This window comes from Haliotis asinina, chromosome 10 (genome assembly GCF_037392515.1).
Source record: "Haliotis asinina isolate JCU_RB_2024 chromosome 10, JCU_Hal_asi_v2, whole genome shotgun sequence".
Classification (NCBI taxonomy): domain Eukaryota; kingdom Metazoa; phylum Mollusca; class Gastropoda; order Lepetellida; family Haliotidae; genus Haliotis; species Haliotis asinina.
Window position 1 is genome coordinate 13,957,134 of NC_090289.1, and position 23,533 is coordinate 13,980,666.

Consider the following 23,533-nt stretch of genomic DNA (forward strand, 5'->3'; position numbering starts at 1 on the left):
TGAGCCATCTTTGTCTCATTTGTCAGATAACAGTTGGACTGTCAGGACAAAACCCATGCACTAATATCCTTAGATTTTAATGTCCAGCAATGAGACTAGACCTTTCCCTCATGGAACACGTCTTGGACACTATTGGGTGATATGTGTCTTAGTGTAAAAGGCCACTGATCACACTGATTGAAGTTGGCAGTGAGCTGCACGAGGAGTGGGATACACTTCTACAAATGGCTATTGGGAGAATCATAAGGTCAGTGTACTCTTGGTGGTAAAACGTATCACTGATCCAAAACCTTTGTTATCAGTCACTGGATTGTCTGGTTCAGATTTGATGATTTGCAGACTGAATGTGACGTTTCAACATGTCTGATACTTGAGGATTCATACATACTTTAAAAACATTGCATCATAAAGATATGTGCATAAGTGAAAGCAAAATAGTTGCCTTGTGGAATTGACGGTTTTCAAGGAAAGAAGGGACTTCATTAAACTACAAGACCAAAGACTTACGTAATGTTTGTGAGTCTTCATCTGAAAGGGCAGTAGACAAGACAGGTATGATTAGTAGTTGTAAAACTACTGGTGTTATAGACACCATTGTCACAATGCTGACTTCATGTGAGCAAAATGAAGAAAGAGAAAGATTTTATTGATCAAATACAAAACTTCAAAGAAAGAAAATCACGAGAAAATAGATGTATAAACTAATCTTTTCAGGTCTGTGTTCCACAAAGTGATTTTAGCACCATGATTATCATAAGCTTATAAAGAATGAGAGATAATCTTAGCGCTAAGGTTGCTTTATGGAACAGTTTCTAGGTTATGGTTGTATGATCAATATTCTGGAAGTTGCTGGTCAATAATGAAGCATACAACTCTATGGATACCTTTGCTCTGTGTAATAAACAGGTTGTCATCCACAAAGTCATATGCTTTGCTAGATGCTGGCTGTTAATCTTTCAACTCTAGTTTTGTAACACAATTTTATACAATATTATTCATTCTTTCTGTAGATATCTACAGCCATCCAGAACTCACTGGGCCTACTAACTATTAGTTGTAATAGTTTCAGCTCCATACATTCTTTGTGGTATGAACAATAAACAACATCGCAAGTACCATACTGCTAATGACAGCTTGATGAGTAATTTCAAATAGAGATTATGAAAAACCACTAAAAGCAAGTTAAATCACAGTTTCTTTGTACACCATCATTCAAAGGCCATTTATACAAAATGATCAATTCTTGTACAAACTGGTCTGTTTTTAACATAGTGACAGATATTATAGTTAAGCTTTGTGTAAATAGTCCTGGCCACACAGGCAACAAGTTGGATGACTACACCATACCCAGGATAGACAGCTAGAAGTTAGACTTGAACTAACATAAGAGTGAACTGCAGCATGTCAATACTCCAATCTGGAACCATACTACCTTTCAAATTACCGTCAGGTTGGAACTCCAAATCCCCGAACACTTGCTTGATAGTACTTCTGGCCTGGTCGATATCAGAGCTTCCATGGACAGCATTTAAGAGGATATCCTTCCCATACATTGCTCGTATTCTGTGCAGAGTTAAAAAATCTTCATTGTACACCACAATATCTTTTAATCAATTACTTTTGCAATTTTTAAAGTGTGGACTCATCACATGAAATATATATGTCTGTTCACAGTGCACATGCATAATCTTTTGTTTTTGCGGAACTCATATTTATTGCATTGAAAAATCTACCATTGACAGTCAGTCCGAGACAAATGCTAGGATATGGACAGGCATACAAAAAGAAAAGCAGCTCATTTCATTTGTCTTTTTAAGCTGACCATTTTTGACTTTGTAGCATTATCCATAAAGAATCGACTAAAATAACCGAGGTGTTTAACCATCCTTATTACATAAAACAAATATCACATAAACCATTTTCTGTTCACATCAGGAAATAATCAATTTAAAATCATGCTGAAAAGATAAAGCAATGTAAATCACCTTAAGTAATGAAAACATCACAGTCAACACAATTCAAATGTTTTCCATTTCACTGATGTTGGTAATGATTAAACCAAGAGAACATGATGGTGTACTCACGATTCTGGTGCTTCAGTTTGAGCCTGCTCTGGATTTGTTGGGCCGATGACTTCTCTCCACCCTGACACGGCATCTTCCCTTGATAGCACCATGAACATAGTGGGACCACTACAAGGAAAAGTACAACCCAGGTTACAACAGACATAACTACATCGATACAAAAACACTGCTTGGTCCAAATCAAAAAAAAATTGGCAATTGTACTGAGGGAGCTAATTTACACATTTGCAGCAGATCACAATATCGATACCAAATCCAGTATCCATTACAACATATCAATATCTTGTAAGGGAAAACCCAATGTGATGCAAATCGCTGATGGCCAAACCTCACAGCACAACCATAGTGGTTGATCAGGACAATCTGGTAAGGGGAGTTGACTTGGAGTTTAATGCTATACTTAAGAATATTTTATATATGTGTATATGTGGCTGCTTTTACTAACCCGCTGGTTTTATAGAGCAAGCTCACTGAAATACCATGCTGTAGTTAAGCATGACCCATTAATGCTGAGTGCCAGGCAGGGACCAACAAGTACCATATTTTAATGCCTTCTTGAATTATCTTAAAGCATTTTAATTAGTCAATGCACCTTTGACCAACAAGAGGAAAATATGTTAATATATAAATATATGCATAACTTTAGTCTCTAACACCATAAAGCCTTAAATGGTTTGCCATTTTTTATTTCGTAAGGGATATAGTGGAAAAAAATGTTTCAGCTACACAAGATGTATGCCCCAAACAAATGACAGCACAAGAAGAAACATTACACAAATCCCTGATATGTCTGATTGTCAATTCTGTACAAACTCTTGTCATGTAATACATATTCTATGCCAAGTCAGTTTACTCACCTTGTCATATGACCAACAAGGTCATCGAAATACTCTTTGCCTTTATGTTCTCCATAGAATTCCTCTGCAATATCTTTTGTTATAGTAGTTTCCTTTCTTGCTGCTATTCTGAAGCCTGCTTCATGGATTTTAGCAATGATCTCATCTGAAATGTATCATCAGTATTACAATCAATGCTACATTCAAACAAACAAGGGCACAGCTGCTATCACAGGAACTTGAAGTCTTACAAGTATTTTTTGTTTCTTTCTAGTTTATTGCCACACTCAGCAATATTCAGTTTATTGTCGGCGATCTATAATTAATTGTTTTTGAATCAGGTGATCAACAGAATGAGCATCAATCTACACAAATGTGATTTGATGGCATGTGTCAGTGTCAGTGAGCCTGACCACCCAATACTGTTAGTTGCCTCTTACAACAAACATGGGTTGTGGATGACCAATTCTAATCCAGATCTTCACAGGTTTGTTACCAGTATATAAACAGTAACATATTATTTTAATTCATTTTTATTTTTCTATTAAATATTCCACTCTACATAAATAAAATAGTCAAATATTTCTGTCTGAATGCACAGTCTAGTGTCAGATTAAATGTTATTTAACCCATTAAAACCTTCTCAATCATATGGAATTTGTCAGTTTTGTCCAAGAATTACATACTTTCACTTTTCATTCCTTTAATTTGTCATCAAAAGTTTTTAAAAGCATCATTGCCTTTGAACAGATTTTACATTATTGGGTTTAATGGTTACATACTGACAGGTTTTGTGATTATGGTTTCAATCATATACTGACCTTTAGTTGAAAAAGCATCAGGTTTGATGGCAGCTACTGTTTGTTCCATTGGGAAGAACTTTTGGATTTCTTTTTCGGCTGTTTCCGGGGAATCTGATCCATGCAGTTGATTGATGGAAGACTCATCTATAGAAAACTGGGCACGTAAACTGTGGACATAAAAAGGTGCTAGTAGAGGAAGGATGAAAGGTGTCTCATACATCTGGGGGAATCCTGTAATGTAAACTCATCCTCTCGACCACTTCTATGTTGTTTTCTCAACCAAAACGAGTTGGAATGTGCTGCAATCTCATTGCCTAAGAAACATGATCAAACATGATTCAAAACCCAAAGATCTCCCATAATATTCACTGAAAAGGAATACTTATTTTTTCATGTTTCTATCATTTTTAGTTCTTACTTGAATTACTGACAACCATCCAAATTTACAAAAGGGTTGGTCTGTTAGATCCTGTTATTTAGTCTCATTAATAAACACATAAATACACCATATGTCCATGATTATTTCCACTAAACAATGATGAAAGTTTACTACAAGTGAACATTTTACCTGTCTGGTGCCTCCTCTTTGGCATTTACTGTCGGACCAAGAACTTTCCTCCACTCAGATACAGCATCCTCTCTGGCTAGACCAAGAGCCATCAACGGACCACTGTGACAGACCATGAAAACACATAATAACACTATCACATGGTGAGAATGTCCAGAGACCATATAAGAACATTCTATATTATGGTCTCTGGTATCACTGATGCAGATGTAATTATATCGTAGTGTTTTCTTGCAACACAAGATCAAGAATTTTCAAACCAGGGAATAAAAGACCATGGTTCGATTTTCCATATTGGACCCTCGATTCAATCATTTTTTATTCAATTTGTCATACTAGTGAAAACATCAGACCTCATTTAACTCTAATCGTTCATCGTCAACTTGGTAATGTCTACTAACAATAATTTTTATTTGATAATTGGTCCAGCAACAATCAATCACATTTTGGTTTTTTTTCAGCCCTCAAAACTACTCAAGTTCGAGTTAAAACTACGTTCCTGCTGTGTGGAGGTAATTTATATAGATATTCAAATATCGAATCATGATAATGGTTATTGAAAATCAAAACTAAAATGTCAGATTTGATTTGTGATGAATCAAACTGAATCATTGTAGCCCTGAAGATTCTCTATCATCTGTTATCAATTTAACAACATTTAAATCTAACAATCTACTTCAATTCAATACCTGTCTACATAAGAACTAATGACAGATAGACCTCCACAGGAATTTAAGTAGATTTTTTCATCAGTCAGCAACAAGTAACAACTCTCAGTACAAATGAGTAAAGCATTCAGAATAAAAGTAAAATCTCTGTCTGGCAAATGAATGCTGAATGAAAAAATAGCATTGTGAATATTTTCTAGAGTCTATTGTTTATGAGAGTCATGGCTGGCCATACTACCAAGAGTAAATTTGTGTTCTGCAGCATTCTGTGGAGTTGTAGTCACATGTAATGTAGAGAGGGATGATCATGAAGTATAACATTAGATTTTTATTAATGTAATGACATATATAGGTCACCCATTTTCCCACTAAATTACAAATGTACGTACAAAAAGTCATAATTATGAAAATATACCAAATTCACCTTGTCATTCTTGCTATTAATTCATCAAAGTAGGGCTTATCAGTGTGTTCCTTGTAGAACTCCTTTGCTTGCTCTTCTGTTAATGTCATCTCCTTGTGCAGAGCAATTTTGAATCCAGCTTCCTTGATCTTTTCAATGATTTCATCTGTAATTAAAGTGTATGTTCAGTAAGTTGATACCAAATGACAAGACACTGAGATATAAATGATCACCATAATTTCATTTCAACCATATAATCCTAAAATACTTCATATATTCATATTTTTAGTTTACTTTTGTCCATCATAATACACAAAACTACAGTGGAAGATGTCTAAACCGGCACTTATTGGAACTGGAGGATTAATCCGGTTTAGACAAGGTGCTGGATTGTAGAGCTGATGGTAAATGTACAAGCCATGGATTGGGCCGAGATTGTATGCCGGTATTGACAACTTGCCGGTTTGGACAGATGTCAGTTTTGACAGCTTCCACTGTATTATTATATCATTGGAAACAATCATGATAAAGAAAGTTGTACCTCCTCATAAAAGAATACTTAATCTTAAACAAGTGAGCTGAGGTGAAATGGGGTTTAATGTTGCACTGAAGAAATTTCACTCACATGACGATGTGCATGCATGTGCACTAGCCCTGACTTAAGCTGCTTGTAACTAGCTTCAGCTGGTTTGATAGTGCTAGTTCACTGAAATACCATGCCACAGTTAAACAAGAATACCCAACTCAGATACATCATACTGACTCCTTGTTGACCAGTCTTTGTTGTACCCATCAATGCTGAGCATTAGGCAGGAACCAACAAGTACCATATTTTAACATCTTTTGTTATGATGTGGCCAGGGATTGAACATTCAACCATCTGCTCTCTGAGTGGACACTCTAACCACTACACTCTAACCCATGGGAAACAAGTTTTGTATGATAGTAAGTGAGTGAGTGAGTGAGTTTAGTTTTACGCCGCTTTTTAGCAATATTCCAGCAATATCATGGCAGGGGACACCAGAAAATGGACTTCACACATTGTACCCATGTGGGGAATCGAACCCGGGTCGTCGGCGTGACGAGCGAACGCTTGATAGTAAGTGAGTGATTTGGCTATAACCTCTACATGGATTACTTCAGCCACAATCCCCTGAAGGTCTGAAGATCCAGGTTAGAACTGGTCTTCAGTAACCCATGTTTGTTGTTAAGGGGCGACTAATGGGATCGAGGGGTCAGGCTTGATGACTGGGTTGACATATCATTATATCTCAATTGCGAAGGTTGATGTTCGTGCTGTTGTTCCCTGGATTGCCTCTTCCAGATCTGGATTGTCTGGTCCAGATTTGATTATTTACAGACTGTCACCATATAGATGGAATATTGCTGAGGGCATAAAACTAACCCCACTCCCACTCATTTCAACCATTTGTCATCTTAATATAAGAGAAAGCTAAAGTAGTGTTGGTTCTAGACTTTTAGAACCATGGTGAAATTGTAAAGATCAGAGAATTGATTTTCAGTAACCCCATACTCGTTGAAGAGGTGACTAACAGGATCAGGTGGTCAGACTCGATGACAGGTATCACACTGACACACTAAGAATCCAAATCAGGATTGAAAACTTTGATGTGACAAAGGGAGACAACCCTGCACAATTAATTGTTCTTCCCTTGTTGACTGGGTCCTGTCATATAATAAACGAAGTTTCAGCTATAGCATATGCTTTTTGTAGCAGAATTTGAGCTGTTCTGCTACTCAGTGGCTCAAGAATGAGTATTTCAGTTGCAATGTTCACTGCAACATACCTTTGTTTTTGCTGAAGGCATCTGGTCTGATAAGGGCCAGGGTTCGCTGCAGCTGTGGCTTGGAGCCTGGAGCAGGGATGGTTGGTATTGCCATGTCAGGGAAGAAAAAGGCCATCTCCCTGTATAGAGGATAACACAAATTAATAGAACAGCTTACACCCTACAAGAAATTAAGGATTATCTTTCTGGAACAAATCGTATAAGCCATAAGCCTGTCATTTTTTGACAAGTCTTTAGTGTTTTTACTTGTTAAAGCTGTTATGATGATAATAATAGCCAAACCCTTTTTGTTTCTCCACCAGAGATAAATGATCTATAAGAAACATTACATAATTCAAAAACAGTAAAAAATGCAAATGGTCACATAGCTGGGTGTACAGTGGTGACTTTTTGCTGTAGTCGAATGAAGAATCGTAATATGGTGACAGTGCTGCAAAAGAATGCTGGCATACCTGGCTGCTGTTTCTGGGGAGTCACTCCCATGAAGGGCATTCATGCACTTTTCACTTCCATACTTTGCTCGTAAACTGAAACAAAATGTGTTTACATTAATACATTCCTATATTCTGATCATTATGCTGTATTTTACTAACTCATCTAGGGTCAAAATCTGTTGATTTGGCATAAAAGTGTGTTTCCTCAGATCATTTCTTTCTAGAGCTGAAAAATATCATAGCCTATACAGCAAATTGTAGTCTACCAATACCTCAGTACATCTTTGCCTCCCAGTTCTTCCAGCCTATTATCAACTAAAATATCATCCCAGTCCATCCAAGCAGACACCATATAATATCAGTGTTCACGATGGTGTTTCAAAGTAACAGGACACTGGGTCCTGTAAGTTTCAGATCTCTGTCTGACCCACTGAAAATTCACAAGACCCACAGAATAAAGTTACCCAAACATTTCAGATTCAACATTTCTTATAATTGGCACTCAAATTATTAACATTATATGATAACAAACATAAGATTTCTAAACAGCGCACAAGTGTCACATGCCGCAAATAACAACTTCATACAAAGACACTGTGAAATATTCAGTGAGACACTGGGGCTGGCGGGTTGGTGATTTACGGCTGACCACTGGTGAATCTGCCAGATTTGTCAGAGGGTCAGACACTATTGGTGAACACTGTAATATTATGTCATTTTCTTGCAAACTACTTTGTACTCTGTACGATCCACTTTCCCACACTCTCCATCCTGCCTTCACAGATCCATTCCACTCATCTTTACCTTTGTGGAGCTTTATCCTTAGCCTCCTCAACACTAGTTGGACCAATCAGTTCTCTCCATTCTGTTATAACAGTGTCTCCCTTATGTCCCTTGGTGAGTACAAGAACACAACTGGGGCCACTGCTCATGAATTGAATCAAGTCCTCAAAATATTCCTGGAATGGATAAAAATGAAAATGAAATGAAAATCCTTCATTTATTTCCCTCACAAGAGACTGGAAACACATGTTCATTAATAAACTGAGTGATTGTGGTATTATGCTGCTCGTAGCAACTTTCCACCAATATCAAACCGGGGTCACCAGAAATGGGCTTCACAAATTATGCCCATGTGGTGTATTGAACCAGTGGGATAAGTGGGTGATTTAACCATTAAGCTGCCTTCACATGGCAAACTTAAGTTAGACAACATGTGTTGATTAATCATAAAAACTGTCAAAACTCGTGTTTTACATGTCATACACATGTTGTCAAACTTTCGTGCTATGAGCAATGCTATTTTGTAGGTTGTGTTCACTTAGATGACAAAAACATCATGTGACAAGTTCACTGACTGAGAATGTTTTTTTCTGAAAAACACAAGTTTAACTACACTTCATACGACAACCTGGATTTCGACAACACAGAAAGTTTCATGAAAAAGTTGGTGAGAATAGAGACCAATCCTATTTCTCAGTTTGACATCTCTGAAATTGGTGTTGTTGGAAAGTTGTTGGAATGTTCACACTCTCAAATTCAAGTTTGACAGTTTGTTGTCACTGCTTTAGACTACCTTGGCACTCCTCCAGACTCTCTTGCTTGAAAAATTGCTTGATCAAAGCTGTCAGACAAACTTAAAATACTTTAAACCCCAATATTTAGTCATACAAATTCTCAACCACTGTATGTTTTATTTTTTCAAAACCTCCATACTGGTGCCAGTCTCTTATTGCTGAGCCTCTTTACTTGATGAACTTAAACATACATACAGCTTGTTCAGCTTGAACTGAGCTACTTTACATATGCATGACCCAGGAGGTCAAATGGCACAAATGGCTGGTCGAGTTGACTTAATTAAATAGGGGAGCAGAGAATGTTGTTATTGTTGCATTTGTGCATGACATGCATACATGGAATCGTTACAGAACTTGCTCCACTTGCTGCTGTTGCTTTCTGCCTAAACCATCTGTAGCTTATTGTTTAAAGAAAATTAGGATACTGTCGATGATTTCTTGACACTGAGATGTCAAATGGTGATCTTGTCTCGGTTGACAATCAGCTTTACAACAACAGACCCAACCAATTGTGACACGGTCACACAATGCATTAGTATAAACTTGAGGTCAAGGTCAGGTCAAGGTGAACAACCTGTAGTCCTACTATCATTTCTGCTTCATGTAAATTACATCTCTCAACAGTTAATGTACACTGATATCTTGTGTTATGAATGTTAAAATATTGTAAGGCCAGACCAATTTTATTTCTTGTTTTATGGAACTGCAGGTTTATTTTTTCAAACATAAGAAATAAAATAAAAATGAAATTTTCCATGCTCCAAAAATAAAATCCTTATGCTCTCATTGGCAAAAAATGTAAACTTTTAAACTGGTTTTCTGAGGACAAAAATCTGTAAAACAAGAAATTCAACTGGTCTGGCCTAAAATACACATCCACTGATTTACTGATTGCCATTTGTTAACAGTTTTGACAAAAATTTCACAGGTTATTGTATTCTTAGATGAGAATTAAGTATACATACCTCATCTTTAAGGTGGTCATAGAATGTTCTGGCTTCATCTTCTGTCATTTGTCGCTCTTCCTTTGCCAATATCTCAATACCAGCTTCCTCCATCTACATGTTGTAAAACAAATTTATCCACTAGCAGTTTCAAATATCTCCAGGAGCAGTGAACATCTTGTGTGTTTTTCTAAATTTTAAAGAATTCATCATTATATCCCCAGCCATAAATCGCTAATTTAATTGCTTAAGAGACCACATCACCCATACTTTCACAATGAATTACTACAGCCCAAAGATCACTGGGACCCTAGATCACATTATCTGGTTGAAATCTGGAATATCAAGGAAAAACACCTGGAAATTACTGGTGTTTTCAAAACAAAACATGTCGTACAGTAATGTTAGACCTACATAAACAGAGCCCCAGATAAACTCTGTATCCAGGGAAAAATATACATAGAAAATTCCTCATTATGCTCTGAAAAATAATTGTTGCATACCAATTACACATTGATAATTCTAAATACACAAAAGGTTTAGAACATATGCATACAGAATATATCTAAAAAAATCGCAATAGTGATAGTGATAGTGAGACTCCATGATAGCTACATCCTTAATAGTTTCAGCATGAAAGTTGTTATAATAACATCAGCTATTTTTTATGATGAAGCGAAGTCTGTTTTCAAAATAGGCATTTAAAAGTCCCTTTGTTATACAATATCATCACACACTAATTTGCATAAAGCCCTGGTCTGTTCCAAATAAGTCGCTTAGGACTTTGAAAAAGTTTGCATTGCTCATTTCTGCACTAATCTCTCCTCAGCAAACTCCATTTTAAATGTTTCCCATCTCCCTACAAACGAAACTGCAGTTTGGCCGAATTTATTTCACACTTTTGCCTATCAGCTACAGTGCAATCTGTCCAATTACTAGAACAATGTTGTTGTCACGGCTGACACAAGCACTGATGTCAATACTTTGTCATGCATGTTGAGAGCTGTCTAAGAAATGATTAGACTATTCTTCAGCACAAGAATTTCTCTCCCCCATCTTCATGCTCAAGAAACATTCTCTTCCATTTTAGCTGTGACTTCTTGGCTTGTCAAACATATGTTATGAAGAAGTATTTTGATTTGTTGCCTATTTCAAAGTCATTAGAAAGAGACCATCCAGACTATGGTCTGGGCCCAGGGTATTTATCCTTTTAGAATACCCTGTACTACTGGGGATGGACTAAAGATTGGATATTTACTACCTGTTGTAAAATCTCCTCTGCCTTCCCCTCACGAACAGCATCAGGTTTGATAATGGCCACAGTGAAACCTTTCTTTTCTGTAACAAACCAGAAACAATCATTCCACCATACTGCACATCAACAGCAGATAACTCTTCACACAGTTAAGTAGCAGTTATCTTCTATGAGAGAATCACCATTCAAAACCACACTGGGATAGCAAAAAACCCATCATTTTCCAAAAAAGATTTTCGCATATGTGAATATATTTGCATTTAGATCTATTTACTGAAAAACTATACAAACCTCAAGAAATTTATGTTTTACAGGAGGTGAACATTCAATCCAAAACAAATGCAAGGTTGTGTTGAAATCATAAGTTATGTTTAATTACATTAACAAACTGCTAATCTGGAACAATTTGGCACATACTTGTACTGACACTGTTATAAATACTGCATTCCATAAAGGAATAACCCTTTTTGACTGGGTAACAAAACAATTATCAAACTCAAAGTAACAAAGTCAGTTGTTATCACACAACAAAAACACATGCAGGGTATTTCAAACAGGGTTGTGATGATAAAACATTCAACATCAAGGAAATAATTTTCAAGTAGATACATGCACTGGCAGACACATGCACTGCCTGCTACTAGGACCAACCTCCTCTCACAGCAGATAAAACTCATTTTGATTTTGCTAATGTTGAGTAGACCTGTTAGAAGATTGAATTTGGAAATATCTTGATAAGTGATACTGTAAGACCATGGCAAACTTCTGTTTTCAGTGATCTGAGTGTCTTTCTTCATGATATCCTAACACTTCACTCTCAATAACACCCAAAAGTTTTACATAAAAATAGCAAGAACATATAAGAAAATTTGAGCATTTATACTTCTGATCATAACTTCACAACTTCAGACTAAACAACAATACAAGATCTGTATCTTTGCACTGCATCTCTCTTATATATATACAGAAGTCATTACCCAGATTTAAAAACAATCCATTGAATGACTGCATAATTAGTTGAACAAGTTATTGGTTGAACAAATCTAACATGGATCTTTTTCCTGAGAACAAGGGATGAAATTTTATAACAAAATATGACTTTGCACTTAACATCTATAGATATGGTGGATGATCCATTCAAATGTATGTATGTCATTGGTTGAACAATTCCCTTGGGTTTATCTAAGTTTGAAAATAAATCATCCTAAACTTTGCACTTCACCATTCCTTTGGGAAAAAAAGCTGTTTTCGAAATTTTATACTATTTTGACCAATACTTTTCAAGTTATTGGATGAACAAAGTTTTATAAGTTCTGATTTTCGAATTGCAGTAGTTTTAAACAAAATAAAAATACAATCAATCCACCAATCTAACCAATAGTGGTGGAATATAAATGTCTTCAGACAGATGGGCAGAATTTTTATTCCAGTATATTCCTATATATTCCCTACCAAAATGACATAAGAAAATAACACTGGTTTAACACCAAGGTCACTTAAACCAGCAGATTTATTGTCCCACAAAAGACAGTTGTTCATGCAATAGGGATAATCCTTGACCACTAAGAGTGTGTGGTCAGTCATCTGTGTGTGGAAGGGAGAACTGAAGAAAAGGTGGAGCAACAGTGCTGCTTTGAAAAGGATTAATGTGAAAATAGCAAACTGATCATAGTTTGGATCTTAGGAAGACATATTTATGGATCTATATGTACTAAGTTGTAATAAAGATGCACAAAGACGTACAAAAATTCATGTACAAAGATGATGATGTTCAATAAGGACGTACACAAAGACGTACAAAAATTCATGTACAAAGATGATGATGTTCAATAAGGATGCTTTAGATGTGTGGAAGACAAGGCAGTAAGGTTGTACTGTGATCATATCATTGCTTCGTATACCATGAAAATTTACCAGGCTGATGCATCAGTTAAGTGACACCAGGATAATACATTTATGTTGTACCATGTGAATTATGCTAAGTGATGATGGTACATTTATGTTGTACCATGTGAATTATGCTAAGTGAGGATGGTACATATATGTTGTGCCATGTGAATTATGCTAAGTGATGATGGTACATTTATGTTGTACCATGTGAATTATGCTAAGTGAGGATGGTACATTTATGTTGTACCGTACCAGGATGATGCATTATTATGCTATGTGAGGATGGTACATTATATTGTACTTGCATGAAACATTAATAATGTTTCCACATATAATATATTTATACAGTACAAAGACAATGCATTATTTTGTGAGGATGGAGATTTATGTTGTACCAGGATGATGTACACTAAAGTAAAACCAGAACAATACAATAATGTTGTAACAGGATGATGCATTAGTAAAGATGTACCAGGATAATAGAATTAGGTTGTACCAGGATGATCATTTATGTTGCGATATAATGATGCATTATAGCCTGTAAAATTATTTTGTAGAAAAAGAAAAACAAAATCCCAAAGAAAATCTATTTCTATCCATATGATTCAGCAACTGAAACTACACAGACTAATCTAGTTGTAGAAACTTTGAAAAACTATACCTGTTGCCGCTAAACAACCTGTGTATTCACTTCTTTTAATGGAGTGAATCATTATTTTGTCTTGAAATGGTGTTGCAAACAACTGGTTATAATTACAAAACTCTCTCAGTCTCCAAAACATTGAATTACTAGAAGTAGGTGAGAACTAAGTGGCGGATGGTCAAGTAAAATTATTTTCAATCAGCTTCAGTGTTTTTTAGTGAAATATTTTCACCATTTACTAAATCAAAAAAGTAAAGAGAGAAAAAAACGGCAATTCCAGTTTGAACTAATTACAGTAAGGAAAATCTTTATGTCTCTATAAGCTTCTAATATGTTGTACAAGGTAAACTATCTAAAAGTGAAAATATCTGAAAATCTAGCTAAGTGAGAAGAACCCCAGCAAAGATGTTTGTACTTGGCCCAAAGCAAGGACGATAAAAACAAGAACTGGTGCAATAATGGACAGTATACTTAAAATGCATACTTAGCAGTTGTGTGTAAGATATCATATAAGCATGTCTTCACCATTATGCCTCTTAAAATCACATAGTCTGTCTTGTAAAGAGTATAAAACTGGTGTAATAAGTAATCTGAGTAATTTACATTGGTATTCTGTTTACACATCAGATATGATTCTCTAACCATAGGTGTTGCTGGGTATCATGGCTGCAGTTCATAGGATAGCAGTATCTTCAAACTGACATGAACAACAAAATATATTAGGTTCTACAGTGTGTAAAAATATAAATTTAGGACTAGATGTGAATAGTGGAAGTAGTGGCTGGGGACATCCTGATGTGCTTGAAGAATCTTACATCAGTATTTTGATAGAAAGTGCCCTATTCTCCAGTTTGACCATTTGGCATACATATTAGAATACATAGCTTACAATGACTATTTTATGTTTAAAAAACATGGTTTTTTTAGAATGTATGCTGCTGGATGCAGGATTACATAAATATTATCTACTCTACAGTTTCCATAGGTAAACAAAAACAACATTTCAGGGCATAATGTTGACATCAAGTAAATGAAAAGCATGCAGCTAATAAAAATAATATTTGCAGGTGTGACTATATCTAATGTAGACATAGACAACCTTCCTCCAGCTGGCTGCTCATTGTCAAAGTGTCGCCATAGTTACAACGCTCTCCTCGATAGTCTAAGACATTATCGTCATCTTCTGGAAGCAATATATGTATATGAGCCATGACAACTGTACTCTCTAAAATGTAGCTGTCATTACAATAAAAATGTCTGCTGATATCATGTATATGTATTGTACAACATTTACTGAATGAGAAAACAGTGCCATCTAGAAAGTTGTCGAATGTAACGTGCTATATCGGGGATATTATTTTTCTAAGTAAAGTACAGATTCTAGTACGTCTATCGTTTTTGTGAGATTTGGGATTACACTTTCTTAGCAATGTAGAGATTCTAGTGTTTTTGATGGGTTGAGCCTATATGGCATTCAAACACACACCTTCAGATTCAATCAATTATTAGCACACAAAGACAACTGCCTATCCCTGTGGTGGCTGAATGGAACAGACAGCTGATTTTGTGTGCTGGCCATTAGGAGCCTGACTCTCAGGGTGTGGATTTGAATCCTAGGTGGGATTCAACTCAACAAAACTACTAGAATCTGTATTTTATTGAGAAAGTGTAATCCCAAATATAGCATGTTAAACTCTTACTGTAGTGCATCAGATTGCTTTACAACATTTTCTAAATAAATCTTTCATGAGATATACATCATTATATATCAAACAAAGAGGGAATTAACTCCCGCTTTCACTAGACTGTACTACTTTAAAAGCAAATGTTTGCAGTATCACAATATTTTTGTGCCAGTACATTCTATCCCCATTACTTGGTGTCATCAATGAAATTGATTTTGCAGATTAGAAAAATTGATTCAAATATGTAAATTACACCATGTTTTTGATCCAGTTGCTTAGCACACTAAAATATAGACATTGGGATGTCGATATATCATTATACAGACGAGCATTTGCTGTTTAGGAACATAAAGAATTTAATAGTGTTAATTATTCACATGCACGTAAAACTGTCAATACAGTCACTGAGTCAGTTATTTCTGTCTGTAACCAGTAAAGTGAGAATTTGATGTGTGTAGTTAAAGAGCGTGTATTTTCAAACAATTTGCACAGAGAGCACCTTTTTTACCTTTTCATTATTTAAAATAAATAACTTTAGATTGTTTTGATACAAGTTTAGAACGAGTAACATTCTCCTTAGACCAGCAGACTTCTGTCTGAGACTGGAGCAAGTAAGATGAAAGTGAATAACATTAACAATCTAGGAGCCGTTGTACAAAGTGATCTTACCACTATAAAGGTGACTGTGAATTTCTATACATTAACAAAGCCTTAGTAGTCTTAGCGCAAAGGTTGTTTTGTACACCAGCACTCTGGGCCTTGATTTTCAAAGCTCTCTTAGCGCTAAAATAGTCATAAGTACCATACATTAACAGTAACTTATGACTATCTTAGTGCTTGGATTTCAAACCAACTCTGTCTGCCTTGAGTCCAAACAGTGTGTTGTTGTAAGCACATTGTAACATGTTAAATTAACTGGTATTAGTAAAACATCATGCAGTCACACAAATTATCACATGGAATGCATCACACAAAATACCTAATTCTGCTGTAGATTTTCTTCCAAGCATAGCAACTGTTATAAACATAGGACAGCTTAATCACAGGGGATGCACAACGTTTAGTACTTGTATTGAAATACTGTACTCTAGAATGGCTAGATATGTCACTGAAATACAGTCAATGTCCAGTATGTATTCTTTTTATAAGTTTTCATCAAATGAAAAAACAAATGCAGAGTGTATTTTTTCCACTTCTTCAGAAACTTACTTCACTTTGTTCACTCGAAACATTTGTATAGTATTCCATGTAATAAATATGTAAGAAACCTTTTTCATAGAGACTAACTTCTCAATAAATTCCAATTAAGTTGAGGTGTTCTCTGCTGTGACACAGCATTGCCATTTCCAAATGAGGAACTTACATTTCTCTATTCACAATTTCTTATATCGGATATTGACTGAGTTGAAAGTCAAGATCTTGAAGGAAAGAAATAAGTTACACATTTCAATGGAAACAAATTCTGCAAGTTAAAAGGACACACAATTAGATGGGCCGAAGACCATGATGGCTTATGGAGTTCAACTTGTTATTCTTTTAATGCCTCTTTTTGGTACTTTTTGGATTTTGCCTAGCACCAGTGTACCCAAAACCTGCAGATTCTGCATTAAAAGACTAAGCAGTTAATGTCAATAAGTCATCCCTGTCTTTCATTGATGCTTCAGTTTCTAACTGCCATCAGCACATACATACAGAAATTATTTAGACAGAGTGAAATCTTGTTAACTCAAAATTCTCAAAATACTCTACCGTGGAGAAGTAGAGTGGTCAGACTATAATGACAATAAGGATTTAGCTGAAGCCAAATTTAGTTTTCTCCATCTGAGTTAACAAGGTGACACTGTAAACAAACATTGTAGATGGATGTCAGCACAGGCAAGGACACAGTCAACCCAGCTGTACTAAATAGCACACTTTTCACTACCAACACAGTTACCGGGGACTTAAGTGGGATTTTTGTGTGATGGTGTCCTTATTGCACATTGGAAATGAAAATATGGTGATTATGCTAAAAAAAAATAAGAATCAATATCTTTTTCATAATATAACAATCATCACTAAATGTTAAATGTTCACACATTTGCGGTACATGATACATACAACTGCTGAGGTGGGCAGATCTGTTATGTAAAGGGGAAGCTGGGTCCTTTTTGTATTGCTGTAAAGAGTGTGTGTGTGTGTGTGTGTGACATACCTTCTTCCTCCTTCTCATTCTCCTCCTCATCATATTGAGCCTTCTCTCTCTCCTCCAGATTTGAAATGATAGGGTCCTTGACCTTCAAACAAATATATACTTCTATGAAGGATTTTGATTCAATATTTTCACTTTCATTCATATTCTTTGAAACTAATGTATAGTATTCTTGAATATAAGGGAGTAAGTAACATGAACAGTAGAAAATAGTTGAATAAACTTCTGGTTCATCATATAAATTCAATAAAATCCTGCTATCTGCAGGAAATCAATCCCTGTTATTTGGTTCATATGTTTGTTCATTTCAGCGGACCCTGAGCATATTCTTCGCATGTTTCAAGCTGTCATTACTGTATCTACATTCATCCAGGTAAACAAAGAAAAAATATCATTGATTTGTTTTCAAAACTTGCATTTGTTTCCAATCAACAATAAAACACAACACACAAAGGAAAGCATTTTGCTCATCAAGCTTTAAATCCCGATCAAAGAAGAAAACGATAATAAAATTGATCATCCTAAGTATTCTTGTATACCGTTTCATTCTGTCGACCTACCTCCTTCCTTTCTCCATTGCCATCTATCACTTTGTGCTCTGCTTTCAACTGCTCTGTGATTGTCCTCAGAATAACCGGAGAGTTGGCGCCATGGACATATGCAACCAGAACTCCACCCTGTGAATGTAACATCAGTCAGTTCCAGATATTTGATCTGAAGGTCACGAGGAAAATGATTTAACACACACTAATTTATCTGCAGACATATTCACACACCCTTAAGTCTAACAGGAAACAAAACTGTCTTCAGCTCTCCATACTTACAGCAAAGAAAAGGAAGCATGGCTCACATCTTCCCCTGTACTTCTCAAGAGAATCCACTGTGTCTGCCTTGGCCTGGAACAAGTCAATGTTACTTAATTACTTGCCAGTGTCTAGTTGTTGCAATTTAGACTGACTGCAATTCATTCAATGTGACATCAATTGTATGGTACATTACAAAACTACTTGTACGCCCTTTATCATTTGATAATTACTACTGAAGCACTTTTTATTTGTTCTAATTCAGTACTCCCTTATATATTTACCAACAAATGCTACATCATGTCAGCAATTTTATATTTAAAACTTTACAAATGTTGAACTTTACTAATGAACAGCAAAAGTGAAAATTCCTTATGTCTTTGCTGCATTTGTCAACCAAATTTAAAGAAATGTTGCATCTGCTAAAAATGCCACCTAAAATACTACAACAATGACGTTAACATTTTATTGTCTGTCCAGTGATGATAATGTCCATTCATGCACTTCCATAAAATAGCTTTTACAATCTTATATATGCTTATGGTACAGCATCTGTATACATACTGCAGCAAAGTGGAGCAGGTCATCTCCCAACTCATTTTTCAACCGACGAAAATTTCCAACCATAGCTGCACATGGGCCACACCATTCTTGGTACACATCCACCACTGAAATATAACAACAGCTTCAATACACAGAGGTTACTAAATGACCTTACGTGTAACACCATTATTATTAAATGAGTTAATAATTTGGTATCAAATGAGTGAAAGCGAAATGAAATGGTATTTCACAGCTAGTATTCTGTTTATTACTGCCCAACATAAATTGATAGAAACTGCGGTGAAATTGCCTACAGGTTTAAGATCCCCAGCTTTTGCGAGTCCAGTAAGGTCTAGTACCATTGCAACAGCGTCAGCTGTGACGTGTTATGAGGTCATGCGTCTAGCAGTATTACACTAGTGTAATAATGCAGTGTTGGCTCAAGAGAGGGCTTTGGAGTGTTTTGACTCATCAAATTCAGTGAGGACCCCCTCTATTTTACATCTGCCCATCTATTTAACATTGGAGGGGGTCCAGAGACATTATTTTCATCAACTTGGACCCACTCAAAATTTCACCCAAATCTAACAATGATATTGCTACAATAATATTACACTGCAGTATCTTCCACAGGTGAGTAGTAAATGTCTGATACATTATAATCACAGAGTGAGTCAGTGAGCGAATTTAGTTTTATGCTGCACTCAGCAAATATTCCAGCTATATGTGGACGGTCTGTAAATAATGTGACAATCCAGTGATCAACAGCATAAGCATCAATCTGCACACGTGAGAATCTATGATGTGTGTCTACTAAGACAGCGAGTCTGACCACCCAATCCCGTCAGACGCCTCTTACAGCAAATATTGTTGCCTTTTGTGGGAAGCATGGGTTGGTGAAGACCTGTTCTACTCTGGATCTTCACGGGTCATACAATCACTGAGTCACAGCCTGATCATATACCTGGCTATTGAACAAAATTGTGTTTGGTGCTATCTGACTGGTCACAACTGTTTTTTATATGGCATATGCAGCCTGAAAATTCTGTGGATGACCTGTGATGGTGTATGAGAAAAAGCCAAAAGAATCCAAAACTCTGCCTTGGTTCAGTGACAGACATATGATGAAGAATGCTTAAAATCTAATTAGTCCTGTTACGATTCACTCACATATTCAGTGATCGAAACCGTATTCCTTGATGAATTCAATTAATAAATTGAGGTCAGAGTAACCATAGTACTAATGGAACTAGTTTGTTGTTTATCTAATACAGTATAGTCTGTTTGCAGTGGAAACATACTGACGAATTTAAACAAAAAAGTAAATTGAATAAAGTGTAATTAAGATTGCGAATCCTCATAATTTAACCTGCCAACTGAACTTTCAAGCCTCAGAATTTTATTCACCATAGGATGAAAGTTGTTTAACAAACAATCATAGTGTCAAATTGCTTTATTTGTATGCATTACATGGGGGTATGCACATTAAATGAAACACCAAGAAAAAGAAGGCCTGATCTAACTTGACACTAATCACGTCCTGCACGTGCATTTGTTTCCCTGTTCAAACTACTACACTTACCCCCTTGTAATACAAAGTACCAAAAACGATTTGAGTGTTTGTTGAACAAGTTATATCCTAAGATGAATAAAATTCTGAGGCTTGAACTTTCAATTGGTGATGTAAAATTATGAGAATTCACTATCTTAATTTCACTTAATTTGGTCTACTTTTTTGTTTAAAGTGAAATTCATGGGTACGTTTTCACTGCAAACTGATTATAGTTAGTGTTATTTTGTTAAGTTCCCTAAAGGCACTGTCATTGAGCTATCAGCAACCTTGTCTGCAATGTATTGCTATTCCTGCTTTAAAGAAAATATCATTTAAATGTTTTCAGCATAAGGAATTATATCAATTATCAATTTCTTGATATCAACCATGATAATGTATTCATGAATATATATGCAGATTAATTACTATGTATATATATTTATAAAACATATTGCATTTAGTCTCATAATTTACTTATGGCAGCTCTCTAATGTCCAACACTTGTGCTAATATGGTCCTACCCCATAGTCCCTCTTTGGCAATCATCTCCTCCCACTCTTCTGCTGTCTCAATCTCCTGCTGGAGCTGTATTTCCTGCTTCCGTCTTGCCATCTTGGCTGCCTTCTTCTTCTTATCTTCCTCTGCACCCTGAAGAAGAACATGTCAACACTGTAAGCCAATGAAATGGCCTGACACCCCTATCAAACACTGAAACCATCTGTCTTGTCAAGGCTACTGCAAGGCTATTTGTTCAAATACATAATAATTCATGAGGGACCCTTACACTGTTTCATATCATTGTTACAATCATGAAAAGCGTGCACATGTATTTCTTACCACACAAATAATGATTAATTTTCCATGCTGGTGCCTTGAAATGATTTTGTTTTCTGATCATGCTTATTTATCAAATTCAAGGATTCATTCATTGTTAGTTTTCTCTGACTTTACAAAAGACTTCACTCAAGCTGAAATCAGAGTAAGACATTATGATGTGTAACAACATTCTACTCCATAAGAACTTTAGACTGAATATTTGTCATTTACAATGGGAAAATATGAAGCATGCTTCTTTTCAAGACGTTTCTAAATTCTCTGCATCATTCAAACAAACAAGCCTTAAATTGTAACCTATATTATATCTATAACATCAATCAAGTTCATGCTTGATATGAGACTAATGTGGTTTAAGTAAATTTTCTTTTTAAGCACTGAGTAACATTATCCATGCTATGTGTCATGCTAATGAATATTTTGTCATGCTTTCCTAGACTTTAGTCAATCAACAATATTCTCAGCCTCATAAGATCTAACTATGATCGTGAAAGTATTGAACGCTGTCTTCTCACTAAGTCATGTAAGAAAAAGCAGTCTCATAATAGCTTTGTTTCTGAAATCTAATCAATCTCAGAAATACAAATTCTAAATCCTATATATCTAGTCATGCCTAGTGCAGTCTGTGCAGGATGCTGGCTTTGTAGGATCTCTAGGCATGTAAATTTGTGACCCATGCAGGGATACCTTGTTGCGACGGTAACGAGGTCTGTACGGTCCCAAGACAGGCTAGGATAAAGGTCAAATGTCATGTAACTCAGGGAAACACTGGTTCAACAAAATACTGGCCTCTGATGGGACCTGAAGTTGTCGGGACAGGAAGTGCAGTGATAATAAATGGTACCTTTCTGTATACACCACTGTTGCCTATGTACTTTATGTATGTAACACAGACAGACTCTTAAGTAACTTTCTGTATACTCTAGGTGCCTTTCTGCATGCACAAATGTTCCCCTTTACTGTTACTACAAATCTTCAGGAGTTACTCTATTGTATACCATGGTAGTGGATTTAGATAACCCAAAAGTCACAATGCAGTTGCTACTGGTTCTAATGATGTGGGACACACAACAAAACTCAAATTGGTTTCATCCATCATGAAAACAGACTTGTTAAGACAATCCATTATGACCTTGGGCAGCAAGAGTACATTTGTGTCTACAAAAGGCTACTGATGTAAATAAAACAGCATAGTTTTCTTCCACAGATCACAACAGGATTAAGATACAGTCAAGCACCACTGTGTTGATATTCATGAGGCCAAGAAAAATTATTGAGACATCTGCATTGAATTTTTTAAAAGAGCTTCAAATTACTGATAAATTATGAAGAATTTTGCATAGGCCGAGATGTCATATCAAGACAACCGAAAATATTGAGTTATCAGAGTTTGACACAATGGTGCTTGACTGTATATGACAATCTTTATATTCTGAGAAATGGAGTAGTCATGAAAAATAAACAATGCAGTATCATACTTATGGTTCATATATGCAAGAAATAAAAATCATCAAGAAGCATGTGTAAAACACTCAACACTAATGTTTATGTAATCCAGACACCATTGTACAAAGGCATGCCATCAGGATGTTCTGCAATGTTTGATATTATTCTGAAGCTTGGATCGAGTGTAATACATTTTGTCTAGAATGTTCAATTATAATATGGTGCATACATTAAATTTTGCTGAAAGTGATTTCAAGGGATAATTCTAAGGAAAGAGAAACTTACAAATCCCATTTCAGGTAACTTCAAAATTTCGGACTGTACACTCACTTAGTGTGGGTAATAAATTGGTTATATCCATGCTTAAGTCCTCTGTGTATGTACATGAATAGTTATGCATATACACCTTTACCAACTTAAGCACTTCAAAGTGCTCGCACGCACGCACGCACGCACGCACGCACGCACGCACGCACGCACGCACGCACGCACGCACGCACGCACGCACGCACGCACGCACGCACGCACGCACCTCTCTAGCAATAAATTATGAACAGTCCCTTAAT

At 35.9% G+C, this 23,533-nt stretch overlaps 1 protein-coding gene across 8 annotated transcripts in view; it reads right to left on the minus strand.

Moving 5' to 3' along the window:
* The window catches only part of LOC137298325 (thioredoxin domain-containing protein 6-like), a 36,342-nt gene that overhangs the window by 8,872 nt on the left and 3,937 nt on the right, over positions 1-23,533 (minus strand). For 3 of the 8 annotated variants that reach the window (XM_067830531.1, XM_067830536.1, XM_067830535.1), the window contains 17 exons: positions 21,209-21,335; positions 19,157-19,260; positions 18,614-18,685; positions 18,350-18,466; positions 17,793-17,874; positions 16,578-16,613; positions 11,387-11,463; positions 10,147-10,239; positions 8,409-8,563; positions 7,623-7,697; positions 7,171-7,289; positions 5,384-5,528; positions 4,292-4,393; positions 3,742-3,890; positions 2,942-3,086; positions 2,085-2,192; positions 1,445-1,563 (listed from right to left, as the gene is read on the minus strand). In XM_067830531.1, coding sequence (XP_067686632.1) covers positions 1,445-1,563; positions 2,085-2,192; positions 2,942-3,086; positions 3,742-3,890; positions 4,292-4,393; positions 5,384-5,528; positions 7,171-7,289; positions 7,623-7,697; positions 8,409-8,563; positions 10,147-10,239; positions 11,387-11,463; positions 16,578-16,613; positions 17,793-17,874; positions 18,350-18,466; positions 18,614-18,685; positions 19,157-19,260; positions 21,209-21,299 — 1,789 coding nt within the window. In that variant the 5' untranslated portion in view covers positions 21,300-21,335. Of the gene's footprint in view, positions 1-507; positions 529-1,432; positions 1,564-2,084; positions 2,193-2,941; positions 3,087-3,741; positions 3,891-4,291; positions 4,394-5,383; positions 5,529-7,170; positions 7,290-7,622; positions 7,698-8,408; positions 8,564-10,146; positions 10,240-11,386; positions 11,464-15,012; positions 15,097-16,577; positions 16,614-17,792; positions 17,875-18,349; positions 18,467-18,613; positions 18,686-19,156; positions 19,261-21,208; positions 21,336-23,533 lie in introns of all 8 variants that reach the window. The other 5 variants (XM_067830530.1, XM_067830529.1, XM_067830534.1 and 2 more) reach the window with 3 other exon arrangements.